Source organism: Bubalus kerabau, chromosome 4 (genome assembly GCF_029407905.1).
Source record: "Bubalus kerabau isolate K-KA32 ecotype Philippines breed swamp buffalo chromosome 4, PCC_UOA_SB_1v2, whole genome shotgun sequence".
Classification (NCBI taxonomy): Eukaryota; Metazoa; Chordata; class Mammalia; order Artiodactyla; family Bovidae; genus Bubalus; species Bubalus kerabau.
This window is the reverse complement of record NC_073627.1, coordinates 175,801,697-175,825,465: the sequence shown is the minus strand read 5'-3', so window position 1 is coordinate 175,825,465 and position 23,769 is coordinate 175,801,697. Positions and strand designations below refer to the sequence as shown.

The window sequence follows — 23,769 nt, the reverse complement described above, 5'->3', positions numbered from 1 at the left end:
AAATGAAGGAGAATGAAGATATTCTAGGATGCAGGAAAACTAAGAAAACTTGCCACCTGTAGACATTTAAATAAATGCCTAATGAAAGTTACCAAGCAGAAAGACAATCACAAAAGAAAGAATCTTGGAACACTGGAAGGGAAGAAAGAACACAGTTATCAAAAATATAGGTAATTTCATTATACTTTTTTTCCTCTTGAGTTATCATCATTGTGTTTTTATGATTAAAGCCAGAATGATAGCAATATCTGATGTGCTTCTAAATATAGTCCACTCAATATCCCCAGGTTTCACATCCACAGATTCAACAACCTCAGATGTAAATTTCCAAGTTGGTTGGATTTGTGGACAGACAGCCTGCAGATGTGGAGTGTCTGTAACTGTTCACTGTACCAGGCCATGCTTAAGCGTCGGTGGAGTTTGGTATCCATGTGGAGTGCTGGAACCAGTCTGCTATGTATACTGAGACACAACTGTATATGTAGAAGAATATTTAAGAAAATTACCGCATCCTCTTGCACCCTTGGTTTCCCTGGTAAAGTGAAAGTTACTCAGTTGTGTCTGACTCTTTGCGACCCCATGAACTGTACAGTCCATGGAATTCTCCAGCCCAAAATACTAGAGTGGGCAGCCTTGCCCTCCTCCAGGGGATCTTCCAGTTCAATTCCTGGGTTGGGAAGATCTGCTGGAGAATGGATAGTCTACCCACCCCAGTATTCTTGGGCCTCCCTTGTGGCTCGGCTGGTAAAGAATCCACCTGCAATGTGGGAGACCTGGGTTTGATCCCTGGGTTGGGAAGACCCACTGGAGAAGGGAAAGACTACCCACTCCAGTATTGTGGCCTGGAGAATTCCATGGACTGTATAGTTCATGGGGTTGCAAAGAGTCAGACACGACTGAGTGACTTTCACTTTTAAGAAAATTATGTTATAAATGGGTGAGGATAAAAGGACATAAAGAGGAGTAAGTTTTCTACACATCAGTTAAACTGGTAAACATTGTCACCAGTACACGAGGATAAGTTATGCATACTAGAACAACCACTGGAAACTATACCAAGAGATGTGTCCCCAGATATTATAGATACATTAAAATGAAGTTCTAAAAAATGCTCAAGTAACCCACAGGAAGGTAAGGCAAAGAAAGCAGAGAAATGAACAGCAGAGATCAGTAAACAGAAAATAAGCCAGTAGACTTCAGTTCCAAGATACCACTAACTATCACATTAACTATATCACATTAACTATAAGTGATCTTACTACACAAATTAAAAGACTGAAATTGGCAGAGTGGTTAAAAATCACGACCCAATTATATGCTCTCTATGAGAAATTCACTTCACATATAATGATTTAGGTAGATTTGAGAGTAAACAGAAAAAGACATATATATAGCAAACAAAAGCTGAAGTAGCTTTATTAATATCGTAAAGTAGGCCTTAGAGCAAAGAGAAGGACTCTGAATGTAATAATGAAAGGGTCGTCCACCAGGAAGACATAGAAATCATAGATATTTATACATTGAACAACAGAGCTGCAATATGTATGAAGCAAAAACTAACTGAACTGAAAGGAAAAATAGACTAATGCACAGTTATATCTGGATCCTTCCATAACCCCCCTCAACAACTGATAGAACAATTAGAAAGTGAACAGTGTTATAGATTAGCTTAGTAACACCCTCGACTGGAAGGATCTAGTTAACATTTATAGAACTCTCTGCTCAGCAACAACAGAGCACATTCTTTTTAAGTGCCTATGGGACATGTATTGAGATAGACTGTATTCTGAGCCATGGTAAAATTCTCAACAAATTTAATGAATTTAAATCATACAGAGTGTGTACTCCAGCCACCACAGAATCAAACTAGAAAGCAGTAGTAGATAACACCTGGAATACCTAAACACCTAAATACCTGAAAACTACACAACATATTTCTAAATAATCTATGGGTTGAAGAGGAAGTCTCAAGGGAAATTAAAAATACATTGAACAGAATGAAATAAAAACACAATATATCAAAATTTGTGGGACACAGCTAGCACAGTAATTCATCCTTTTCCTTAAAGTGAAAGTCTTTATATTTAATGAGGAGGGAATTTATAGCCATAAATGCATATATTAGGGAAAAAAAGTTTCAAATGAGTAATCTAAGTTCCTATCTCAAGAACCTACTAAAAGGAGAATAATAAACCCAAATCAAACAGAAGAAATCCATACAATTGAAAACAGAAAAAAGATAAAAATCAATGAAACAACAAAAAAGCTTATTTGAAAATGTCAAGAAAATTGAAAAAATAAACAAAATGGCAAAACATTTAAAGAAAAGAAGAGGGAAGACCCAAGTTACCAACATCAGGAATAAAGTGTTAGTTGCTCAGTTGTGTCCAATTCTTTGCGACCCATGGACTGTAGCCCGCCAGGCTCCTCTGTCCATGGGATTTTCCAGGTGAGAATACTGGAGTGGGTTGCCGTTCCCTTCTCCAGGGAGTCTTCTGACCCAGGGATCAAGCCCAGGTCTCTTGCATCGCAGGCAGATTCTTTACTGTCTGAACCATTAGGAAACTTGAAGAAATAAACAAAATAGCAAGACTCTAAAAAAAAGGGGACGGTACAAGTTACCAATGATCCACCAGGAAACTTGAGAAAATAAACAAAACCTAGCAAGACTTTTTTAAAAAAGGGAAGATACAAGTTACCAATATCAGGAATAAGACAGATGATATCACTATAGACCCTGCAAACATCAAAAAGGTTAATAAAGGACTGCTACAAATAGTTATTCAGTTCAGTTCAGTTCAGTCGCTCAGTTGTGTCCAACTCTTTGCGACCCCATGAATCGCAGCACACCAGGCCTCCCTGTCTATCACCAACTCCTGGTACCCACATATATTTGACACCTTAGATGAAATGGACTATTTCCTTGAAAAATGCAAAATACGATGATTCACCCAATATGAAACAGATATTTGAATTGCCCTATAACTTTTGTTTTTAATTTTGGCTGAACTGGGTCTTAATTGCAGCATACAGAATCTTTGATCATCACTGTAGCTTGCTGGATCTTAGTTGAAGCATATGGGATTGAACCCAGGTCCACTGTATTGGAAGTGCAAAGTCTTAGCCATGGACCACCGGGGAAATTCCCCTATAACTTTTAAGAAAATTCAAAATGTCACTTAAAAACTCCCCTCAAAAAAATCTATAAGCTTGGATAATTTCACTGGAGATGCAGACCTCGGGATATGTCTCCCACCTTGTATAAAAATTAACTTGAAATGCATCATAGAATTAGAATTAACTGTAAAACCTAAAGCTATAACACTTCCAGAACACACACACACATGAGCAACTATTTGAGATTTGAGCTTGGCAAAGGGTTCTTAGATTCCAAGATATAGTTTTTATGATCCATAAAAGAGAAAATGATAACTTGGATTTCATCAAAATGAAAAACACTTGGTCTGTGAAAGCTCAGTGGAAGATGATGAGAAGACAAGTTACAAAGTGGGAAAGAAAATATTTACAAACTGCCTATCTGACAAAAGTCTAATGTCTGGAATATATAAAGAACTCTCAGACCTTAAGGATGATAAGCAATCCAATTAGGAAATGAGCAAAAAACATTGAGAGACATCTCACAGAAAAGGATATAGAGATGGCAAATAAACCACAGATATTCAGCATCATTAACTATTCAGTTCAGTTCAGTCGATCAGTCGTGTCCGACTCTTTGCGACCCCATGAATCGCAGCACGCCAGGCCTCCCTTTCCATCACCAACTCCTGGAGTTCACCCAGACTCACGTCCATCGAGTCAGTGATGCCATCCAGCCATCTCATCTTCTGTTGTCCCCTTCTCCTGCCCCCAATCACTTCCAGCATCAGAGTCTTTTCCAATGAGCCAACTCTTCATGTGAGGTGGCCGAAGTACTGGAGTTTCAGCTTTAGCATCATTCCTTCCAAAGAAATCCCAGGGCTGATCTCCTTCAGAATGGACTGGTTGGATCTCCTTGCAGTCCATGGGGCTCTCAAGAGTCTTCTCCAACACCACAGTTCAAAAGCATCAATTCTTCAGCGTTCAGCCTTCTTCACAGTCCAACTCTCACATCCATACATGACCACTGGAAAAACCATAACCTCGACTAGATGAACCTTTGTTGGCAAAGTAATGTCTCTGCTTTTGAATATGCTATCTAGGTTGGTCATAACTTTCCTTCCAAGGAATAAGCGTCTTTTAATTTCATGGCTGCAGTCACCATCTGCAGTGATTTTGGAACCCAAAAAAATAAAGTCTGACACTGTTTCCACTGTTTCCCCATCTATTTCCCATAAAGTGATGGGACCGGATGCCATCATCTTCGTTTTCTGAATGTTGAGCTTTAAGCCAACTTTTTCACTCTCCACTTTCACTTTCATCAAGAGGCTTTTTAGTTCCTCTTCACTTTCTGCCATAAGGGTGGTGTCATCTGCATATCTGAGCTTATTGATATTTCTCCCGGCAATCTTGATTCCAGCTTGTGCTTCTTCTAGCCCAGCGTTTCTCATGATGTACTCTGCATATAAGTTAAATAAGCAGGGTGACAATATACAGCCTTGACGTACTCCTTTTCCTATTTGGAACCAGTCTGTTGTTCCATGTCCAGTTCTAACTGTTGCTTCCTGACCTGCATACAGGAAAATGCAAATTGAAACCACAGTGGGGGTATGACTAAACCCCTGTCAGGGTGGCTAAAATGAAAAATATCCACACCATCAGATGTTGACAAGGACGTGGAGAAACTGGACTGCTCATATTTTGCGTGTGGGCATTTGAATTAGTACCACCACCCTGGAAAAGTTTGGCAGCTTCCTAAAATATTAGACATGCAATTATCATACAACTGAGAAATTATACTCCTTGGCCTTTTTTCCCTCCCAGGGGAATAAAAACTTATGTCCTCACAAAAAAACCTGCACACCAGCGCAGCTTTAGGGCTTACCACATGGTGCAGCAGTAAAGAATCTGCCCACCAGTGCAGGAGATGCCAGATATGAAGGTTCAATCCCTGGGTCGGGAAGATCCCTGAGAGAATGAAATAACAACCCACTCCAAGTATTCTGCCCTGGGAAATTTCATGAACAGAGGAGCCTGGCAGGCAACAGGCCATGGAGATTCAAAGAGCCAGACAAGACTGAAGCAGCTAACACTCACACACACATGCATAGTCCCTCCATACCATAGCATAATACTCTTCATTTAAAAAGGAACTAAATATTGGTACATGAAACCACCTGGATGAATATGAGAAATATGCGAATGCAAAAATTCAACTCCTAAGAAGTTCACTTGATGTATGATTTTGTTTATGTAACAGTCTTGAAATGACAGACATTGTGGAAACAGAGAACATACTGGTTGTTGCCAAGTACTCAGGAAGGGAGTCAGGTGAGCAGTGGGTGTGGCTTGTAGTGTTGGGAACGTCCTGTATCTTGACTGTCTGTATGTATGTCCTGGTTGTCATACTTTACTATAGTTTTGCAAAATGTTACCATTGAGGGAAACTGGCGACGCATCATGTCTTTCTGTACTGTGCTGTGTGTGCTTGGTCGCTCAGTCGTGTCCGTCTCTTTGCAACCCCATTGACTGCAGCCCGCCAGGCTCCTCTGTCCGTGGGGATTCTCCAGGCAAGAATACTGGAGTGGGTTGCCATTCCCCTCTTGAGGGGATCTTCCTGACCCAGGGATGGAACCCGGGTCTCCCACATTGCAGGCAGATTCTTTACTATTTAAGCCTTATTTCTTAAAGCTTCATGTGACTCTCTTAAGTATCTCAACTTTTTAAATGCATAATTAAAAAGAAAATAGCACAGTTCTCTGACTACATTTGTCTAGACCACAGTTTGCCAACCCCTGGCTTAAGTGAGCTGGTCCCTTCCTACCTCTCCCCACTTGCCTTATACTAACCTTGTTTATTCCTGTCTCATGGAGCTTCAACTGCATTGGTCTCCTCTGTTCCATAGATAGGATAACACTGTTCCTGACTCAGGACTTTCATACTTGCTATTACTTCTTGGATAACTCTCTCCTCTTATTTTCTGTTGGGAGATTCTGTTTACTGTTCAGGCTTCACTCAAGTGCTCAGTTTATACCTCTTTGACTCTATCCCCATTCACTTTTTATCATATTGTACTTTTGTTGTACTCATGTATGGATGTGAGAGTTGGACTATAAAGAAAGCTGAGCACGGAAGAATTGATGCTTTTGAACTGTGGTGTTGGAGAAGACTCTTGAGAGTCCCTTGGACAGCAAGGAGCTCCAACCAGTCCATCCCAAAGGAGATCAGTCCTGGGTGTTCATTGGAATGACTGATGTTGAAGCTGAAACTCCAGTACTTTGGCCACCTGATGTGAAGAACTGACTCATTTGAAAAGACCCTGATGCTGGGAAAGATTGAGGGCAGGAGGAGAAGGGGACGACAGAGGATGAGATGGTTGGATGGCATCACCAATTCAATGGACATGAGTTTAGGTAAACTCTGGGAGTTGGTGATGGACAGGGAGGCCTGGCGTGCTGCAGTCCATGGGGTTGCAAAGAGTCGGACATGACTAAGTGACTGAACTGAACTGAACTGAACTTTTGTTGTACTTCTTTACACTATGAAATAATCATTTTACTTCCTGTTAATTATTTGTCTTCTCTCTAGAACTTATTCCCCCTGAAAACAAGGTCTTGCTTGTTGTGTTCTTTACTACTGCATGTCCAGCACCCAGCAGGTATGCTTAGCACTGAGTAAACGTTCAGTATACATTTGTTAAATGATCCAGTGAAGGACTTAGATGGGTGAGAAAGAAAAGATATGCTGATAGTCCCACTTAGGCTTTGTGTGGGGAATGGGTTTGTCCATTGATCGTTTGTTCCACTTAGCCATTCTTTTATGCTTCATTCATTGAGCGCTTATGATGTGCCCGGCTCTGAGTCAGACATGCCTGTGTGCAGTTCAAGACTGAAATCACCCTTGTCTCCTGTCTCATCAGGTCCTATGTCCAAGCTATTCCCCTTATTTAAAGAAAGAAAGCTGGGCCTGCACACAGGCCTTTGATGCTGAGCATCTAGGCAAGTGCTTCCCCTCTGAAACACTCTCAGGCTCTTCATCTGTAAAAGAGAAGTAAGAATGCTTTCTGGGAGGCATTTCTGGAGATCCTGTGGGAAAACCACCTAGCATGTCTGGTATTCCTGGGGAGGGTTCTGTTCTTCCTCTTCCTAGAAGAAAGAATGTCCCTTTTGCTTCAGTGACATCTGTCTTCCCTGTAAGAATACATCTCTGACCCAAACCCCCCCTCCTTTGATACTCCCCAGTCAAGCACATTTGCAGAATTTCCATTTTCCCATTCAGATTACACCATGCTTCTTCACATTTCCTGGGTAACTATTGCTCTAACAGATAGGTGTATTTCTCATTTCTCAATCTGGATCCTAAGCTCCTTAATCATACCCAGAATGGCAGCTGGCAGCTAGTGTCTGCCGAACACCGTGCCAAGCGCTTGATATATTTATCTCACTGTATTAGTTATCTATTGCTGTGTAACAAATTATCCCTAAATTGGGCAGCTTAAAACAAAAGGCATTTATTATCTCATGCCAGTTCTGAGGATTAGAAATTTAAGAGCGGCCTAACAAACTCGGTGGCTTAAGAAAATAGAAATGTGTTCTCTTGAGGTTCTGAAGGCCAGCTGTGTGAGATCACAGTGTCAGCAGGGTCCTGCCCCGTCCTAGGGCTCTAGGGGAGAATGTCCCAGCCTCTCTGGCTCCTGGTGGCTGCAGCGCTGGGTGACTTGTGGCCACGTCACCCTAGTCGCTGCGTCTCCCCCCTCCATACACATGGCCCTCTCTGTATGCAGTCTCTCTCTCTCTGCTTCCCTTTTAAAAGGACCTTTGTGGCAGCATTTAGAGCTACCTGGATCACACCAGGATACGCTCCTCATCTCAACAGCATTAATTTAATTATATCTGTGAAAAGCTTTTGCCATAGAAGGTAACATTCGTAGGTTCCGAAGATTAGGATGGGGATATACCTTAGGGAGGCTTCCCCAGTGGCGCTAGTGGTGAAGAACCCACCCGCCAGTGCAGGAGGCCTAAGAGACGCAGGTTCCATCCCTGGGTCGGGCAGAGCTCGCCTGGAGGAGGGCATGGCCATCCACTCCAGTATTCTTGCCTGGAGAATCCCGTGGACAGAGGAGCCCGGCAGGCTCCAGTCCATGGGTTGCAAAGAATCAGACACGACTGAAGCCGTTTAGCACGCACACAGCACATCTGCATTAGCCTCTCACATGACCTCATGGGTTTGCCATAAAGGTTAATTGAATTAAATCAGATAAAGTGCTTAGATTATGCCTGGAGTATAGGATGTTTTAAAGAACAAGAGTGGTGGGGAATCAGTAGGGGATGATGGAAAGAATCGTGAGTTACCTGATTGAGTAGTATTTTCTGTTTCATGGCGAGAAGGTCAGCCCTCCCTTCTCGCACTCACCCCTGAGTCTCTGCAGACAGACAGCCCAGCCTCAGGTAGCAGCACATGCCGTCAAATGACCCCCTGACCAAGTGCCTTTCTGGCTGACACTAAATGTTCTGAGACAAGCAGCGGCCTCCTCTGAGCTTGTATTAATATGTACAGCACTTCACTCCCACGGAAAATTGATTTTTCTTTTTAAGCACAAAATGTAGCCAGTTTTATAACCTTTCTGCTGCTTGACAAAGGCCATTTATAACCGACTCTCTCTGTCACCCTTCCTGGCGCCAGTCTCAAGTGTCTCGAAGAACTCTCTCGTGCGTTTGTAATTATGAATTCTTCTTAGGCAAAATTTAATTTCCAAGAGAGCTGACCTTTTTTTGTTGCTGTAGGTTTTGTAAATTAACTTTGGGGTGTGTGTTTTGTTATTGATGTTGTTCAGGATGATGGCTTAGGGAGGAGGGAGGGGACAGGGGAGCTGGTTGGGAGGAGAGGAACATGGGGAGGGCATTTTAATCAGCAGTGTCCAGTGATGGATGAAGAGGGCTGGGCTCCGTGTGTTAATCTTGGTGGACAGGAAATGCCAGACGGATGACTGAAATTAAAACCTAGTACCTCATTTTCTCTCCTGAACACAGGAGCATTGGGACTGTGTTCTCCATCTGCTGGACTGGAGATGGGCTCAGCTTCATCAAATGATAGGAAACTAGATTAAATAAATAGGTGGTTTTCCCGGTGCTATAAGAGCTTCCATTCACAGAGCATTTAGCAGGTGCCAAAGAGCCTTTGACTGAGATCACTCAAGGTGGGAATCGGTGAGGTTTTTAAGGAACCAGAGGGCAGCCATTTGGTTACCCAGAGGAAGGTGCCTGTGGCTAGACAGAGGCTTTGAAATCGTCTGTCCACGGGATCAGTAGCTGGACCTGGGCTGTCAGCTTTAGGAAGGGTCACTTTGCTGCTGTTTAGAGTGCCTTTATTTATTTGCACTCGGGAGTGATGCTATTTAGAAATATCACACTGGTGGCCACTAGGAGGATGATAGAGAGGATGCAGACTGTTTAGGAGGCCTTTTGTGGAGACGTACAAGTCTCATTTAGGAATTCAGGCTCTTCAGGCTGGAGACTAGGTGACACATTCAAGACAGGAAGGAAGAGAAATTACATTTGATGAGTACCAAAGCGCATGCCAAATTCCAAAGTAAGTTTTGCAGCCCCTGTGACTCAACTTAAGCTTGAAAGCAAATCCGCCGAAGCCAGTGCTGAGCTTTTTTAACGGATAAGGAAGTTGAAACTCAGAGAGGGCGAGTAACTTACCCCAGATCAGGCAGGAAGAAGGGGAAGATCTGGAATTTAAACTCATATTGGTAGACGCTCTTAAAAATGTATCTGGCTGCCTCTGCAAGTGACCCAGTGGGACAGTAATAATAAACACAGTACTGATGATGACCCCAGCAAGGTCAGTGTTCACAGCAGCTCACATTTGCTGAATGGCTGCCATATGAGCCATGGAGTTCTTAGCCCTCTGCACGCACGCGCTCCCTTCATTCTTACAACTTTACAAGACAGGTATCGACAAAAGTTCCATTTTACAGGTGGGCACACTGAGGTTCAGAGGGGTAGAGAAATTTGTCCAAGGCCACACAGCTGTTATTTAATAGTTGGTCAGATAAGACTCTGTTGTCCTTTGTTCTTAAAGATTTTTTTTTTTTTTTTTTTTTTTAGATGTAGACCGTTTTTAAAGTCTTTAGTGAATTGGTTACAAAATTGTTTCTGTTTCATGTTTTGGTGTTTTGGGCCACAAGGCATGGGGGAATCTCAGTCCCCAACCAGGGATGGAGCCTGTACCCGCTACGTTAGAAGATAAAGGCTTAACCACTGGGCCGCTAGGGAAGTCCCACAGTCAGATAAGACCTTGAGCTGCTCTCTGCGGTCCTGACCTCTGGCCCTTTGCAGGGGGTGAGGGGAGAGGGCGTGATGAGACCACTGCCTCTTTAGCCGTAACCACCCTGCTGCTCTCTCTCCCTCTGAGCAGTGCCCCGAGGAGCTGAGGCCCATGAAGGATGGCTCGGGCTGCTACGACCACTCCAAAGGCATCGACTGCTCTGACGGCTTCAACGGCGGCTGCGAGCAGCTGTGTCTGCAGCAGACGGTGCCCTTGCCCTACGATGCCACCTCCAGCACCATCTTCATGTTCTGCGGGTGAGTCTTTGTCCCCGAGGCCCGACCACTCCCTTCAGAGCAGCGGGATGGATGCAGAAAGAAAAAAAGTCAGGAACCACAGCCTGACCCTGGCTGGCTCTGACCTTCACTGAAATGGCCTTTATGCCTCTGCTTTTTCAGCCCCAGAGGCAAAAAGCAACAGTCTAACCTTTGGGTTGGGGATTGAGAAGAAGAATGGAAGAAGAAAGATAAATAATTGATTAGTGATTACAATAAATGGCACACACGTTCAGGCTGCACCCTAGGATCAGGACTTCTTTTCTGTAAGTCTCCCGCCCTTTCTGCATCTATCCCGCAGCCCGGGTCAGTGTGTCATGGAGATGAAAGCAGGCATCTTGAAGGTGTCTTGAAGGTGTGGTGCTACAGAATGTGGGCTTAGCCCAGGATTTTGATCCTGTTTCTGCAGGGAGTAAGCAGTGCCAAGTTCAGAGGCTAGTTCTTCTTTGTCCTCATGTCCCTGTCGATAAGAATAGTTCATTGGGAGACGCAAGGTGGAGAGGAAGCAATGCAGGCAAAGCTCAAAAAGTTCTCACTCCTGTTAGGAATTCAGCTGAGTTTTAAGGCTGGTATGAGATGGAAAGAGGGGGTCACGTTAGGACCGACTTGTCGAGTGACCTGGGACAAGCCGCTCTCCCTCCCTGGGCTGCCATTTGACCACCTGCGAAATGCGATCTTTGGGAAAATGATGCCTAGTGGTTCTTCCAGTTAACCTTGTTTTCCGTGTTGAAAATGACTGCAGCGGGACCTGTGCCGTGGAGAGCTTCTAGGATCGTGTTTGATCCTTAGCCATCACTCAAGAAAATGGCAGCCTTTTTCCTTCTCTTCATTCCCTTTCTGCTGATGTCTTCATATTAGGCAACTTGTTCTCCTTTTGACATTCTGTGACTCAGAAAAATGGTCTTTTGTGTTGCAAGATGAGCAGTCATTGAAGTGTGCTTAGTGCTGTCCTGGGCTTCCCAGGCAGCACAGAGGTAGAGAATCTGCCTGCCAGTACAGGAGATGCAAGAGACACAGGTTCGATCCCTGGGCTGGGAAGATCCCCTGCAGGAGGAAACAGCCAGCCACTCCAGTATTCTCGCCCGGAGAATTCCAGGGACAGAGAAGCCTGGTGGGCTACCGTCCACAGGGCTGCGAAGAGCCGGACACAACTGAGCAGCTGAACGCACACAGTGCTTTACTAAGATAGAAAAGGAGAAAAAAGCATTTAACAACCTTTTCAGCCCCAAGAACTATGAAAGAGGAGGTGGAGGAATGCGTAAGTGTTTAATTTCAGTTTAACAGGAAATTAATTTTACCTGCATGGTTCTAGTCTGTGAGATCTGGTTTTCCTTCTGGGACTCATCTCAGGGGCTCCCCACCCCAGTCCCAGTTACGCTTGGTGCCAGAGGCGCCTTTGAGCAGGTGTTAGAGCAGCTCGCTGGAGGCCCTAGATATGTATCAGTAAAATAAATAAGAAATAAATTAGTGTGTGCAGACCTGAATTTATAGGGTCTCTCCTCAGCTGAAGTGACTGCAGGGCAGCACTGAGTAAATTATGCATGGGCGTAGATCTGAGGCCTGAATACCGAATCAGCTGTGTTCTTATCGTTGCTATTGTACTTGGGGGGAGGGGTGCCCTTCTGTTGCAAGCAGCAGTTTACAGCACGGGACCACAGCAGTAATGGATTTTGACATAGAAACTGTCTGCCTCTTGTATCCATAGCAGACTGCGAGGGTCAAGGGGAATTGGTATACATTTGGGTTCCAATCCTGATCACCTCTAACTTTCTCTTAGACATCAGGCAAGACTCTCAGGACCCTTGACCTTCAGTCTCTAGAATCTCTAAAATTTTAGTAATATCTGCCTTAATGTAACGCTGGTTGTAAAGAGTGCAAAGGGCATTTATTACTCCATTTAGGTTAGGTAATGTGTCCAAGGTCACGTGGCTGGTAATGTAGCTTGCCGCTTCTCGCTGTGTGACCTTAATTGAGTTACTTAACATCCCTGTGCCTCAGTTTTCTCATCTGTAGAAAAGCGAAGACAGCAGTGTCTCTCTATAGAGTCGCTGTGAGGATTAAATGCATGACATTAATTGCATCACAATTTATTGCTGTTGTTTAGTTACTAGGTCCTAGGTCATTTCCAACTCCTTGCAACCCCATGGTCTCTGGCCCGCCAGGCTCCTCTGTCCATGGGATTTCCCAGGCAAGAATACTGGAGTGGGTAGTCATTCCCTTCTCCAGGGGATCTTCCCCACCCAGGGGTCGGACCTGGATCTGCTGAGTCTCCCCCATTGGCAGGTGGCCATTTTTACCGCTGAGCCCACCAGGGAAGCTCCTGCATCACAATTTACATTAGTGTTTATAAAGTGCACGGATGTTGCACTCTTAGGTATTTGTTAAATAAAGTAGCTAAAGTCAGTGATAGTAAGGACAGCAGGCCTCCACTTGGTCAGTGACCTGAGGGGCTCAACCTCTTGTCTGTGAGACAAGGACAAAGTAACCGTCCCTGCCCAGAAAGGTCTCTGAAAATTTTCAATGAGACTGAATTAAGAGAGTGCAGGTGTGCTGTGAGCCATTGAGGCTCCTCCAAATGCTGACAAACAGGAGGAAAATGGGGATAAAACTCAGGTCTCCTAAAACCAACTGCAGTGTCAACAGTCTTTGAAAATTGTCTATTAAGGATGCAAATGAGAAGTTAGCCGCATTTGTTAGAAGCACTATAAACAAAACAATGAAAACCATTAGCAGGTACTTGTGTGAAAGTTGGTGGAGAGAAGTGGCAGGCTATTGAATTAAGCAAGGAAAACAAACCTTCACTCAAGGGGACCTTGTTGACTTGTTCAGAGCTCTGTGCCCTTGCTGAGAGTTTCCTGGGTAGCACAGGTTTCATAAAGCTTTTTGCAGGCAGGTTAATATGGACAGAGGAGCCTGGTAGACTGCAGTCCATGGGGTCGCTAAGAGTCTGGCACGACTGAGCGACTTCACTTTCACTAATAATAGCAGCTAACACTTATTAAGCACTTCCTATGTGCCATGACTGTGCTAAATGCTTTGATTACATTAGCCCGCTGAATTCTCATAACAAATCTACAAAGGAGGTACTGATCTCAGCGAGGCAGCAGTGAGAGGTGGCGTGAAGTCAGATCTTAATTCCCTGCCCAGGAATTGAACCTGGGTATCGTACCAACAAAGGTCCATCTAGTCAAAGCTATGGTTTTTCCAGTAGTCATGTATAGATGTGAGAGTTAGACTATAAAGAAAGCTGAATGCTGAAGAATTGATGCTTTTGAACTGTGATGTTGGAGAAGACTCTTGAGAGTCCCTTGGACTGCAAGGAGGTCAAACCAGTCAATCCTAAAGGAAATCAGTCCTGAATATTCATTGGAAGGACAGATGCTGAAGCTGAAACTCCAATACTTTGGCCACCTGATGCGAAGGGCTGACTCATTTGAAAAGACCCTGATGCTGGGAATGATTGAAGGCAGGAGAAGGGGACAACAGAGGATGAGATGGTTGCATGGCATCACTGACTCAATGGATGTGAGTTTGAGCAAGCTCCTGGAGTTGGTGATGGACAGGGAAACCTGGGGTGCTGCAGTCCATGGGGTCTCAATCGCAGGTGAACACAACTGAGCGACTGAACTGAACTGAACTGATCCTGGATGAGAACCAGGAATCCTAGGCCATCAAAGGCTAGAGGGTGTAAGCTATTTTCCCCTGGATCTTTGCCCCTGGTGAAAAATATGTTTATCATGGAGGGAGAAACTGTAAATCCAGATTTGAAGTTATTATTAGGGACATAGCACAACAAGTGGGAGAGGACATAGAGAAACTGTTTGGGTGAGGTAGAAGTAAGACAGAGATGCAAGGCTGCAGTGAAAGTGTGTGGGCCTCCCCGCAGTGAGGAGGAGCATAGTGAAGTGGCGGTCATTTATATAGGGCCGTTCTTCCGGGTCTTTGTCTTCCTCCAAGCCAGTTATCTGATTTCTTTTTCCACACCTAACCTACCCTGGGACACTCACTCCCATATGCAAGCACCCTTCAGCCAAGGTAGATCTCGAAATGCAGGCTTCTGGGAGGAGCAAGACTCATTATGGCCTGGAATTATCCCCTGACTTTTGATCCACAAGGAGCCTTTCTGCACATGAGTAGTGTCTCTCCCTTGTCCCAAAAGAGGGAGAAGGGAGATCCGTTAATCGTTTACATAGACAGGGTTTTGCCTCTCTTTGTTCTTGCCATGACTATTCCCTTAAGGTGTTGACAAGATTCAAACACTGGCTATTTACCCTGTTGTTACAACTTTTATTTTGGAGGGTAAACAGGAGGCCAGCTGTAAATGTCTAACCTGGAGCCCACCTATCTCTTGTCTCAGGAAATGCAGACAGGAGGCTGGCTGGGTGTAAATGTCTAACCTGGAGCCCACCTATCTCTTGTCTCAGGAAATGCAGACAGGAGGCTGGCTGGGTGTAAATGTCTAACCTGGAGCCCACCTATCTCTTGTCTCAGGAAATGCAGACAGGAGGCTGGCTGGGTGTAAATGTCTAACCTGGAGCCCACCTATCTCTTGTCTCAGGAAATGCAGACAGGAGGCTGGCTGGGTGTAAATGTCTAACCTGGAGCCCACCTATCTCTTGTCTCAGGAAATGCAGACAGGAGGCTGGCTGGGTGTAAATGTCTAACCTGGAGCCCACCTATCTCTTGTCTCAGGAAATGCAGACAGGAGGCTGGCTGGGTGTAAATGTCTAACCTGGAGCCCACCTATCTCTTGTCTCAGGAAATGCAGACAGGAGGCTGGCTGGGTGTAAATGTCTAACCTGGAGCCCACCTATCTCTTGTCTCAGGAAATGCAGACAGGAGGCTGGCTGGGTGTAAATGTCTAACCTGGAGCCCATCTATCTCCTGCATCAGCACTAGCGGTATGGTTGTGATTTACTGTCAAGACAACCAGGCACAGAGGGGCTCAGTGGCTTAAGGTCACACAGCTGGGAAGCGGAGGCCTCAGGATTTAAGCCCAGTCTGTGTGGCTTCCTTATCTGACATCGCTTCTGGCCTCTGGCTACTTCCGGCCACATAGTTTTGAGCAAATCACTAAACATCTCTGAGTCTCTCGTTTCGCATAGAATCAGATGTGATTCCAGCAGCATCGGAAGGATTGAATGAAATTGTATGAGCACAGAGGCCAGCACACTTAGGCACTCAGTTAATAGTAGCTGTGATGAGTCTAATAGGTATAAAAACATGTCATTTCATCTTCCAGTGGCTGAATTGTATGTCCTGCTTACTGCTCTATCTCCAACACGTTAGAACAGTCCCTGACACATAGTAGGTGTTCAGTTAATACTTGTTTAATGGGGTTCCTCAACTGACTTGGCTAAGGAGATTGTTTGCTTCCAGCCTTTTCAGTTGTATTTCCAGCTATGTCCCTATTCCTGAACTATGTGTCTCGGCTTCAGCTTCTGGAGTTTTTGACATTGCTCCCTCTGCCTCTCCTCCATCTCTCCTCCCTGCTGCCTCTCATTTCTCCCTGGCTTTAGCTTGCACACTGTTTTATTTTCAAGTCTCAGTACAGATGTTATCTTCCCCAGCAAGTCTTCTCTGAGCCCCAAGAGAAGGGCAGGGCAGAGATGTGCAGTTACCATGGAGCTAGGTATATAATGCCTTGTCTTTCTGAGTAGATAATGTTTAAATATTAGCTTAATGCTAACAGGGGCTTCCCGGAGAAGGCAATGGCACCCCACTCCAGTACTCTTGCCTGGAAAATCCCATGGATGGAGGAGCCTGTTAGGCTGCAGTCCATGGGGTCGCTAGGAGTCGGACACGACTAAGCGACTTCACTTTCACTTTTCACTTTCATGCATTGGAGAAGGATATGGCAACCCACTCCAGTGTTCTTGCCTGGAGAATCCCAGGGACGGGGGAGTCTGGTGGGCTGCCGTCTCTGGGGTCGCACAGAGTCAGACACGACTGAAGCGACTTAGCAGCAGCAGCAGCAGCAGCAGGGGCTTCCCAGGTGGTGCTAGTGGTAAAGAATCCACCTGCCAGTACAGGAGACGTAAGAAACCAGGGTTTGATCCCTGGGTCAGGAAAATCCCCTGGAATAGGAAATGGCAACCCACTCCAGTATTCTTGCCTGGAAAATTCCATGGAAAGAGGAGCCTGGTGGGCTACAGTCTGTAGGGTTGCAAAGAGTCAGACATGACTGAGCAACTGAGCACACACACACACAAACGAGGTTAGGGCACACATAGAAAGGACTGTTTTTCTTGTCTTTTATATATATATATATTTTTTTTTCTTTTCTTTTCTTCCCATAGGGCCCTCTTACCAAGGAAGGGCCACTGACATTTTGTCTCCAATTCTAATTTATTCCAGTGACATCTTGATGCCTCTCGCAGATTGGACCTCTGACTTTCTGTCCTGGTTGTAGCCCCTGGTCAGGCCTAACTCCTCAAAGCTAAGTGAAATGGCCTTTCTCTGGGGTCACGCAGGTCCCATGCCCCTCCAAGTTGCAGCCACATCACTCTGTTGACGTGCCTGCTCTTCAGTCTGGCCCCTGGCGTGCCGTGCATCCCTCATGAGCAGAGACCAAGTCTTAACCAGCTGCATGTCCTCATTGTCAGTCCACACTGCCCATTCCAGGACCAGTTCAAAGCCATCACTGTTGAAGTAGAGAATTCTTCTACTAACATTTCATGCCTTGACTCTGTGCTTGGTGGTTGGGATGCTGAGAATGCAAAGAAGCATCGAGTACAAGTCCTTGCCCACCAGGGGCAAAGTGGACTCTGGGGCCTGGTGTTTGAGCCTCATTTGGTCCCGATTGATCGGGGCAGACCACAGGGTCCAGCATGCTAAGAGAAGCAGGTGGATTTGAGATGGTTGAGAAGGTCATTGGCTACTGCGATGAAGAATGCAGAATGAATTTTATGGGTGAGGAAGCACTTCTTCTCTCTAAAGACGTACTCAAGTTACCTAGCAACCAAGTTTGTTTCATTTGTATGTGTGTGTTTACAGTGTATACCATGCATTCTTCCAAGAGAATGTAATATTATCCACAAAAATCCAACCTATAAAAGATGGATACACATAGGACAGACCAGAGGCGTTTGTAAGGAGAGAAAGGGAAAGGGAGAAAATGATTTCAGGAACCTGGAAGGGGAAGGTTCCTCAACGTGAGATCAGTTTAGCTCTGGTTTGTCCTAGTTACCAAAGTGAACAGGAGAAAACAAACAAAACATGGTGGATTATAGAACTGCACTGGTTTGAGAGCAGGAAGTTTGTGTTTTTTTTGTTTTGTTTTGTTTTGTTTGGGGGGTGGGATGGGGGGAGGGTATGGTTTGCTTTGTGTCATTTTCCAGAGGATACACTCGTTTTCCTGACATAATTTGCAAAGAGAGGTGTATCCTATATATACCTGTATAAGAGGTGGTGAGCAATGCCATCCACATGTTTGAAGCTTCCGTGTTTCTCAGATCATTTGGAGGAGCAACCTGAGGCCGGGAATGGTCTCGCTGCCAGCGAGGAGGCGGCATCAGGATAGATGTCCCCAGCTGCTCTATTCTGATCGGAATATATTACATGTGTTTAGATATAATTTGAGCTTCCCGAGTGGCACTAGTGGTAAAGAATCTGCCTGCCAATGCAGGAGAGTCAGGAGACAGGGGCTCAGTCCCTGGGTTGGGAGGATTCCCTGGAGGGGAAATGAAGGCCATCTTCTTACTCTTAATTGTATTCTTTCGCCCTACCCTGGGATTTGTTTCCCTTCCCTATTAAAAAAGTTTCTAGTCTGTGGTTTCAATACATGATTTTATTAATTCTGTAAGCCATTAAGAAATGAATGAATGAGCAGGTAAATACATGAATAAATAAGAGAATCTGTATGAATGCCATTTGTGTGAATGCCTTAAGAATTTGTATAAACGCCATTTCTTTTCAGGCCTAGCTTCCCTTTTTTCCCCAAAACAAGCAGTTTGGAAGCTGTCATTTGTGCTAAAGTGGAATAGCCCTAGATTTGAAGGAGGAAGATCCAAGGCCACATCCTGGCTTTTCCAAAGTGCTCGTGTGATCTTGGTCAAGGAATTTAAAATGCCAAGCCTCAGGGTCCCTAGTGGCAATGTTGGAATGAAAGTACCCATCTCACGACATTGCTGAAAGGGTTCAATAAAGCATGCTCTTGGCTAAACACATACCAGATTTCATGGTACACTCTCGGAAGCCCCATCCAGTTCTAGCGTTCTCTATAACGTGATGGGTGTGTTCAGGGTAGCACGTTCATCGCCTTCAGCTAAAACGCCCAGTTTGTATCTTTGTACTTATTTTATGTCTTTCATTTTGGCATATGTGTAAATATAGTTTCATGAGGATCTTGGCTGGTTTCCTGTGAGCCTACACTCTTTAGAATTTCTGTAAGAAAATCTCCCAGACGACAGAATGTTCTAAAGGAGCTGTATAATTATGTTGCATGGTACAAAAATAAGATTTAAAAAAAAAAAACAAAACAGAAACCAACAACTAAATAGACCTTTGCATAAATCATCCTGTGCCCGGAGGTGGCTTGGGGGAGAGAGCTGCTGATGTTTTAAAATTCAAAGTATCATTTGCCTTTCCGAGTTCCATTCTTGTTCTCGCTCTCTCTCCCTACATCTCTAAGGGTCTTACTATTAATAAGTGAACCCTGGCCTTTTATCTTCCTTCCTTCCTCTCCTGCTAGGCCAGTCTTTTCCCGGCCCCAGGCAAAAGGAAAATACCATGCACCTACAGTTGTAACATGACTGAAGTGATACACACTCACTCACATGCACACACACTCACTCACACTCACACACACACACACACACACTCACTCACAAACATATGCTCTCACACACACATTCATATACACACTTCTTGAAATATGAACTCCAGGTTTGATTCCTAACATGACTATTGACAAGGTATATCTCCATGGGCAAGTTACTTTACTTTTCTAAACTTCAATTCTCTCGTCTGAAAATGGGAGCACCACCTCCCTATGAGGGTTGTGTATTAGTTTCCTAGTGCTTCTGCAATTCATTACCACACACACACTGTCACACAATATCAGTTCAGTTCAGTTGCTCAGATCAGATCAGATCAGTTGCTCAGTCGTGTCTGACTCTTTGCAACCCCATGAATCGCAGCACGCCAGGCCTCCCTGTCCATCACCAACTCCCGGAGTTCACTGAGACTCACGTCCATCGAGTCAGTGATGCCATCTAGCCATCCCATCCTCTGTCATCCCCTTCTCCTCTTGCCCCCGATCCCTCCCAGCATCAGAGTCTTTTCCAATGAGTCAACTCTTCGCATGAGGTGGCCAAAGTACTGGAGTTTCAGCTTTAGCATCATTCCTTCCAAAGAAATCCCAGGGCTGATCTCCTTTAGAATGGACTGGTTGGATCTCCTTGCAGTCCAAGGGACTCTCAAGAGTCTTCTCCAACACCACAGTTCAAAAGCATCAATTCTTCGGCGCTCAGCCTTCTTCACAGTCCAACTCTCACATCCATACATGACCACAGGAAAAACCATAGCCTTGACTAGATGAACCTTTGTCGGCAAAGTAATGTCTCTGCTTTTGAATATGCTATCTAGGTTGGTCATAACTTTCCTTCCAAGGAGTAAGCGTCTTTTAATTTCATGGCTGCAGTCACCATCTGTAGTGATTTTGGAGCCGAAAAAAATAAAGTCTGACACTGTTTCCACTGTTTCCCCATCTATTTCCCATGAAGTGATGGGACTGGATGCCATGATCTTCATTTTCTGAATGTTGAGCTTTAACCCAACTTTTTCACTCTCCACTGTCTCTTTCATCAAGAGGCTTTTTAGTTCCTCTTCACTTTCTGCCATAAGGATGGTATCATCTGCATATCTGAGCTTATTGATATTTCTCCCAGCAATCTTGATTCCCGTTTGTGCTTCTTCCAGTCCAGCATTTCTCATGATGTACTCTGCATATAAGTTAAATAAACAGGGTGACAATATACAGCCTTGATGAACTCCTTTTCCTATTTGGAACCAGTCTGTTGTTCCATGTCCAGTTCTAACTGTTGCTTCCTGACCTGCATACAAATTTCTCAAGAGGCAGATCAGGTGGTCTGGTATTCCCATCTCTTTCAGAATTTACCACAGTTTATTGTGATTCACACAGTCAAAGGCTTTGGCAGAGTCAATAAAGCAGAAATAGATGCTTTTCTGGAACTCTCTTGCCTTTTCCATGATCCAGCGGATGTTGGCAATTTGATCTCTGGTTCCTCTGCCTTTTCTAAAACCAGCTTGAACATCTGGAAGTTCACGGTTCACATATTGCTGAAGCCTGGCTTGGAGAATTTGTGTCCAACTCTGCGACCCCATGGACTGTAGCACACCAGGCTTCTCTGTCCATCACCAACTCCAGGAGTTTACTCAAACTCATGTCCATCAAGTTGGTAATGCCATCCAGCCATCTCATCCTCTGTCATCCCCTTCTCCTCCCACCTTCAATCTTTCCCAGCATCAGAGTCTTTTCAAATGAATCAGCTTTTTTCATCAGGTGGCCAAAGTATTCGAGCTTCAGCTTCAACATCAGTCCTTCCAATGAATATTCAGGACTGATTTTCTTTAGGATTGACTGGTTTAACCTCCTTGCAGTCCAAGGGACTCTCAAGAGTCTTCTCCACCACCACAGTTCAAAAGCATCAGTTCTTTGGTGCTCAGCTTTGTTTATAGTCCAACTCTCACATCCATACATGACCACTGGAAAAACCATAGCTTTGACTAGATGGACCTTTGTTGGCAAAGTAATGTCTCTGTTTTTTACTGTCTAAGTTGGTCATAACTTTCCTTCCAAGGAGCAAGAGTCTTTTAATTTCATGGCTACAGTCATCATCTGCAGTGATTTTGGAGCCCCAGAATAATAAAATTGGTTAACTGTTTCCATTGTTTCCCCATTATTTGCATGAAGTGATGGGCCCAGATGCCATGATCTTAATTTTCTGAATGTTGAGTTTTAAGCCAACTTTTTCACTCTCCCCTTTCACGTTCATCAAGAGGCTCTTTAGTTCTTTTCTTTTTGTCATAAGTGTGGTATCATCTGTGTATCAGAGGTTATTGATATTTCTCCTGGAAATCTTGACAATATAGATTTAACTAATCTAAGACAATATAGATTTATTTTTTGCAGTTCTGGAAGGGAGAATTTCTGAAATCTAGACATCAACAGGACTTTGAAGCCAGAGGCATAGTCTCTGTGTCTGTCTGTTTATCTTTCTTCTTTCTTTTGCTATCAAGTTGTATCTCCTTCTCTGCCCCCGATGCTCTTCTCTGCGTCATATTCTCCTATAAGGACCCTTCTGATTCATGCCTCAGTGGTAAAGAATCTGCCTGCCAGTGCAGGAAACTTGGGTTTGATCCCTGAGTCAGGAAGGCCTCCTGGAGAAGGGAAATGGCAACCCAATTTGATATTCTTGCCTGGTAAATCCCATGGACAGAGGAACCTGGCAGGCTTCAGTCCATGAAGCAACAAAGGATAGGACATGACTTAGTGACTTAATGATAATGATGATTACATTAAGCCCACTCAGATAATCCAGAATAACCATCTCATATGAAAATTCTTAACCTAATCACATTTGCAAAATTCCTTTTACCATGTAAGGTAGCATTTCATGGATTCTGGGGATTAGGATGTAGATATTTTGCGGGGACCATTTCTCCATCTACTATACTTTGCAATAAGGAGAAAATACAGTTATACACAGAAAAAATATTTCACTAGACTGTGTAATCATGAATGCAGAAGTGAGCTTTGCATATGCATATGTGTGCATGTTCATACATATACACATATATCTACATATATGTGCATATATGATGCATATATTTAGCTCATTATATGTAATACTTGTGCTTGGATAAATATATAAAGTTAAATATTCAAAATATATGCATAATGCATGTTTATATGTATAATTCATTTCCAATGAATGGAGCAAAGAATTTCCCAATTATGTAGTTTGCGGCAAAAAAAAAAAAAAGTGAATCAAAGAAAGGCAATTCTGTTGGCTTTAGGAAATCTGAATTTAGATGGAAGCCAGCAGCTAACATCTGAAAACCACAGGAAATAAATGCACATTGTCATAGAAATCTAAATGGGCTAATAGATCAAGAAGCAGTCAGAGATAATACTAGCATAATCACAGTAACGCTTATCGTTAACATCACAGCAGCTGATACATTAATTAGGAACTACATAATGGATATTATTTTATCCTTTATGTAAGTTTTCTGTAATTCTCACATCAGCCCTACGATAAAGATCATTGTTATCCCCATTTAATAGATTATATTACTGAGGCCTAGAGTAGTTTAACAGACTTGATCGGGGTCATTCTGCTGGGAAGTGGTACAACCTCTATTTGACCATAGCTTTAATTAGATCCAAAATCTGAACTTGACACCTTGTGCCACCTTTAGGTAAGGGGGCTTGGAATTTCAGTAGATTCACCAAAGTAGAAATTATACAAGCTATATTCTCAGATTGAAAGTGAAAGTGTTAGTCAGTCAGTCATTTCTGACTCTTTGTGACCCCATGGACTGTAGCCTGCCAGACTCCTCTGTCTATGGAATTCTCCAGGCAAGAATACTAGAGTGGGTAGCCATTCCCTTCCCCAGGGGATCTTCCTGACTCAGCGATCAAACCCAGGTCTCCTGCATTGCGGGCAGATCTTTACCATTTGAACCACCAGAGAAGCCATTCTCAGATGAGAATGCAATAATGTTAGATATTAGCTATAATCTATCTTGGAGAAGGCAATGGCACCCCACTCCAGTACTCTTGCCTGGAAAATCCCATGGATGGAGGAGCCTGGTGGGCTGCAGTCCATGGGGTCACTAAGAGTCAGATATGACTGAACGACTTCACTTTCACTTTTCACCTTCATGCATTGGAGAAGGAAATGGCAACTCACTCCAGTGTTCTTGCCTGGAGAATCCCAGGGATGGGGGAGCCTGGTGGGCTGCTATTTATGGGGTTGCACAGAGTCGGACATGACTGAAGTGACTTAGCAGCATAATCTATCTAGCATACAAATCT

At 44.1% G+C, this 23,769-nt stretch overlaps 1 protein-coding gene across 1 annotated transcript in view; it reads left to right on the top strand.

Moving 5' to 3' along the window:
- Nucleotides 1-23,769, top strand: part of ASTN2 (astrotactin 2) — a 1,029,079-nt gene that overhangs the window by 640,827 nt on the left and 364,483 nt on the right. Inside the window, exon 12 of the mRNA XM_055579471.1 lies at nt 10,519-10,685. Within this exon, the coding sequence (XP_055435446.1) occupies nt 10,519-10,685 (167 nt within the window). The remainder of the gene's footprint in view (nt 1-10,518; nt 10,686-23,769) is intronic.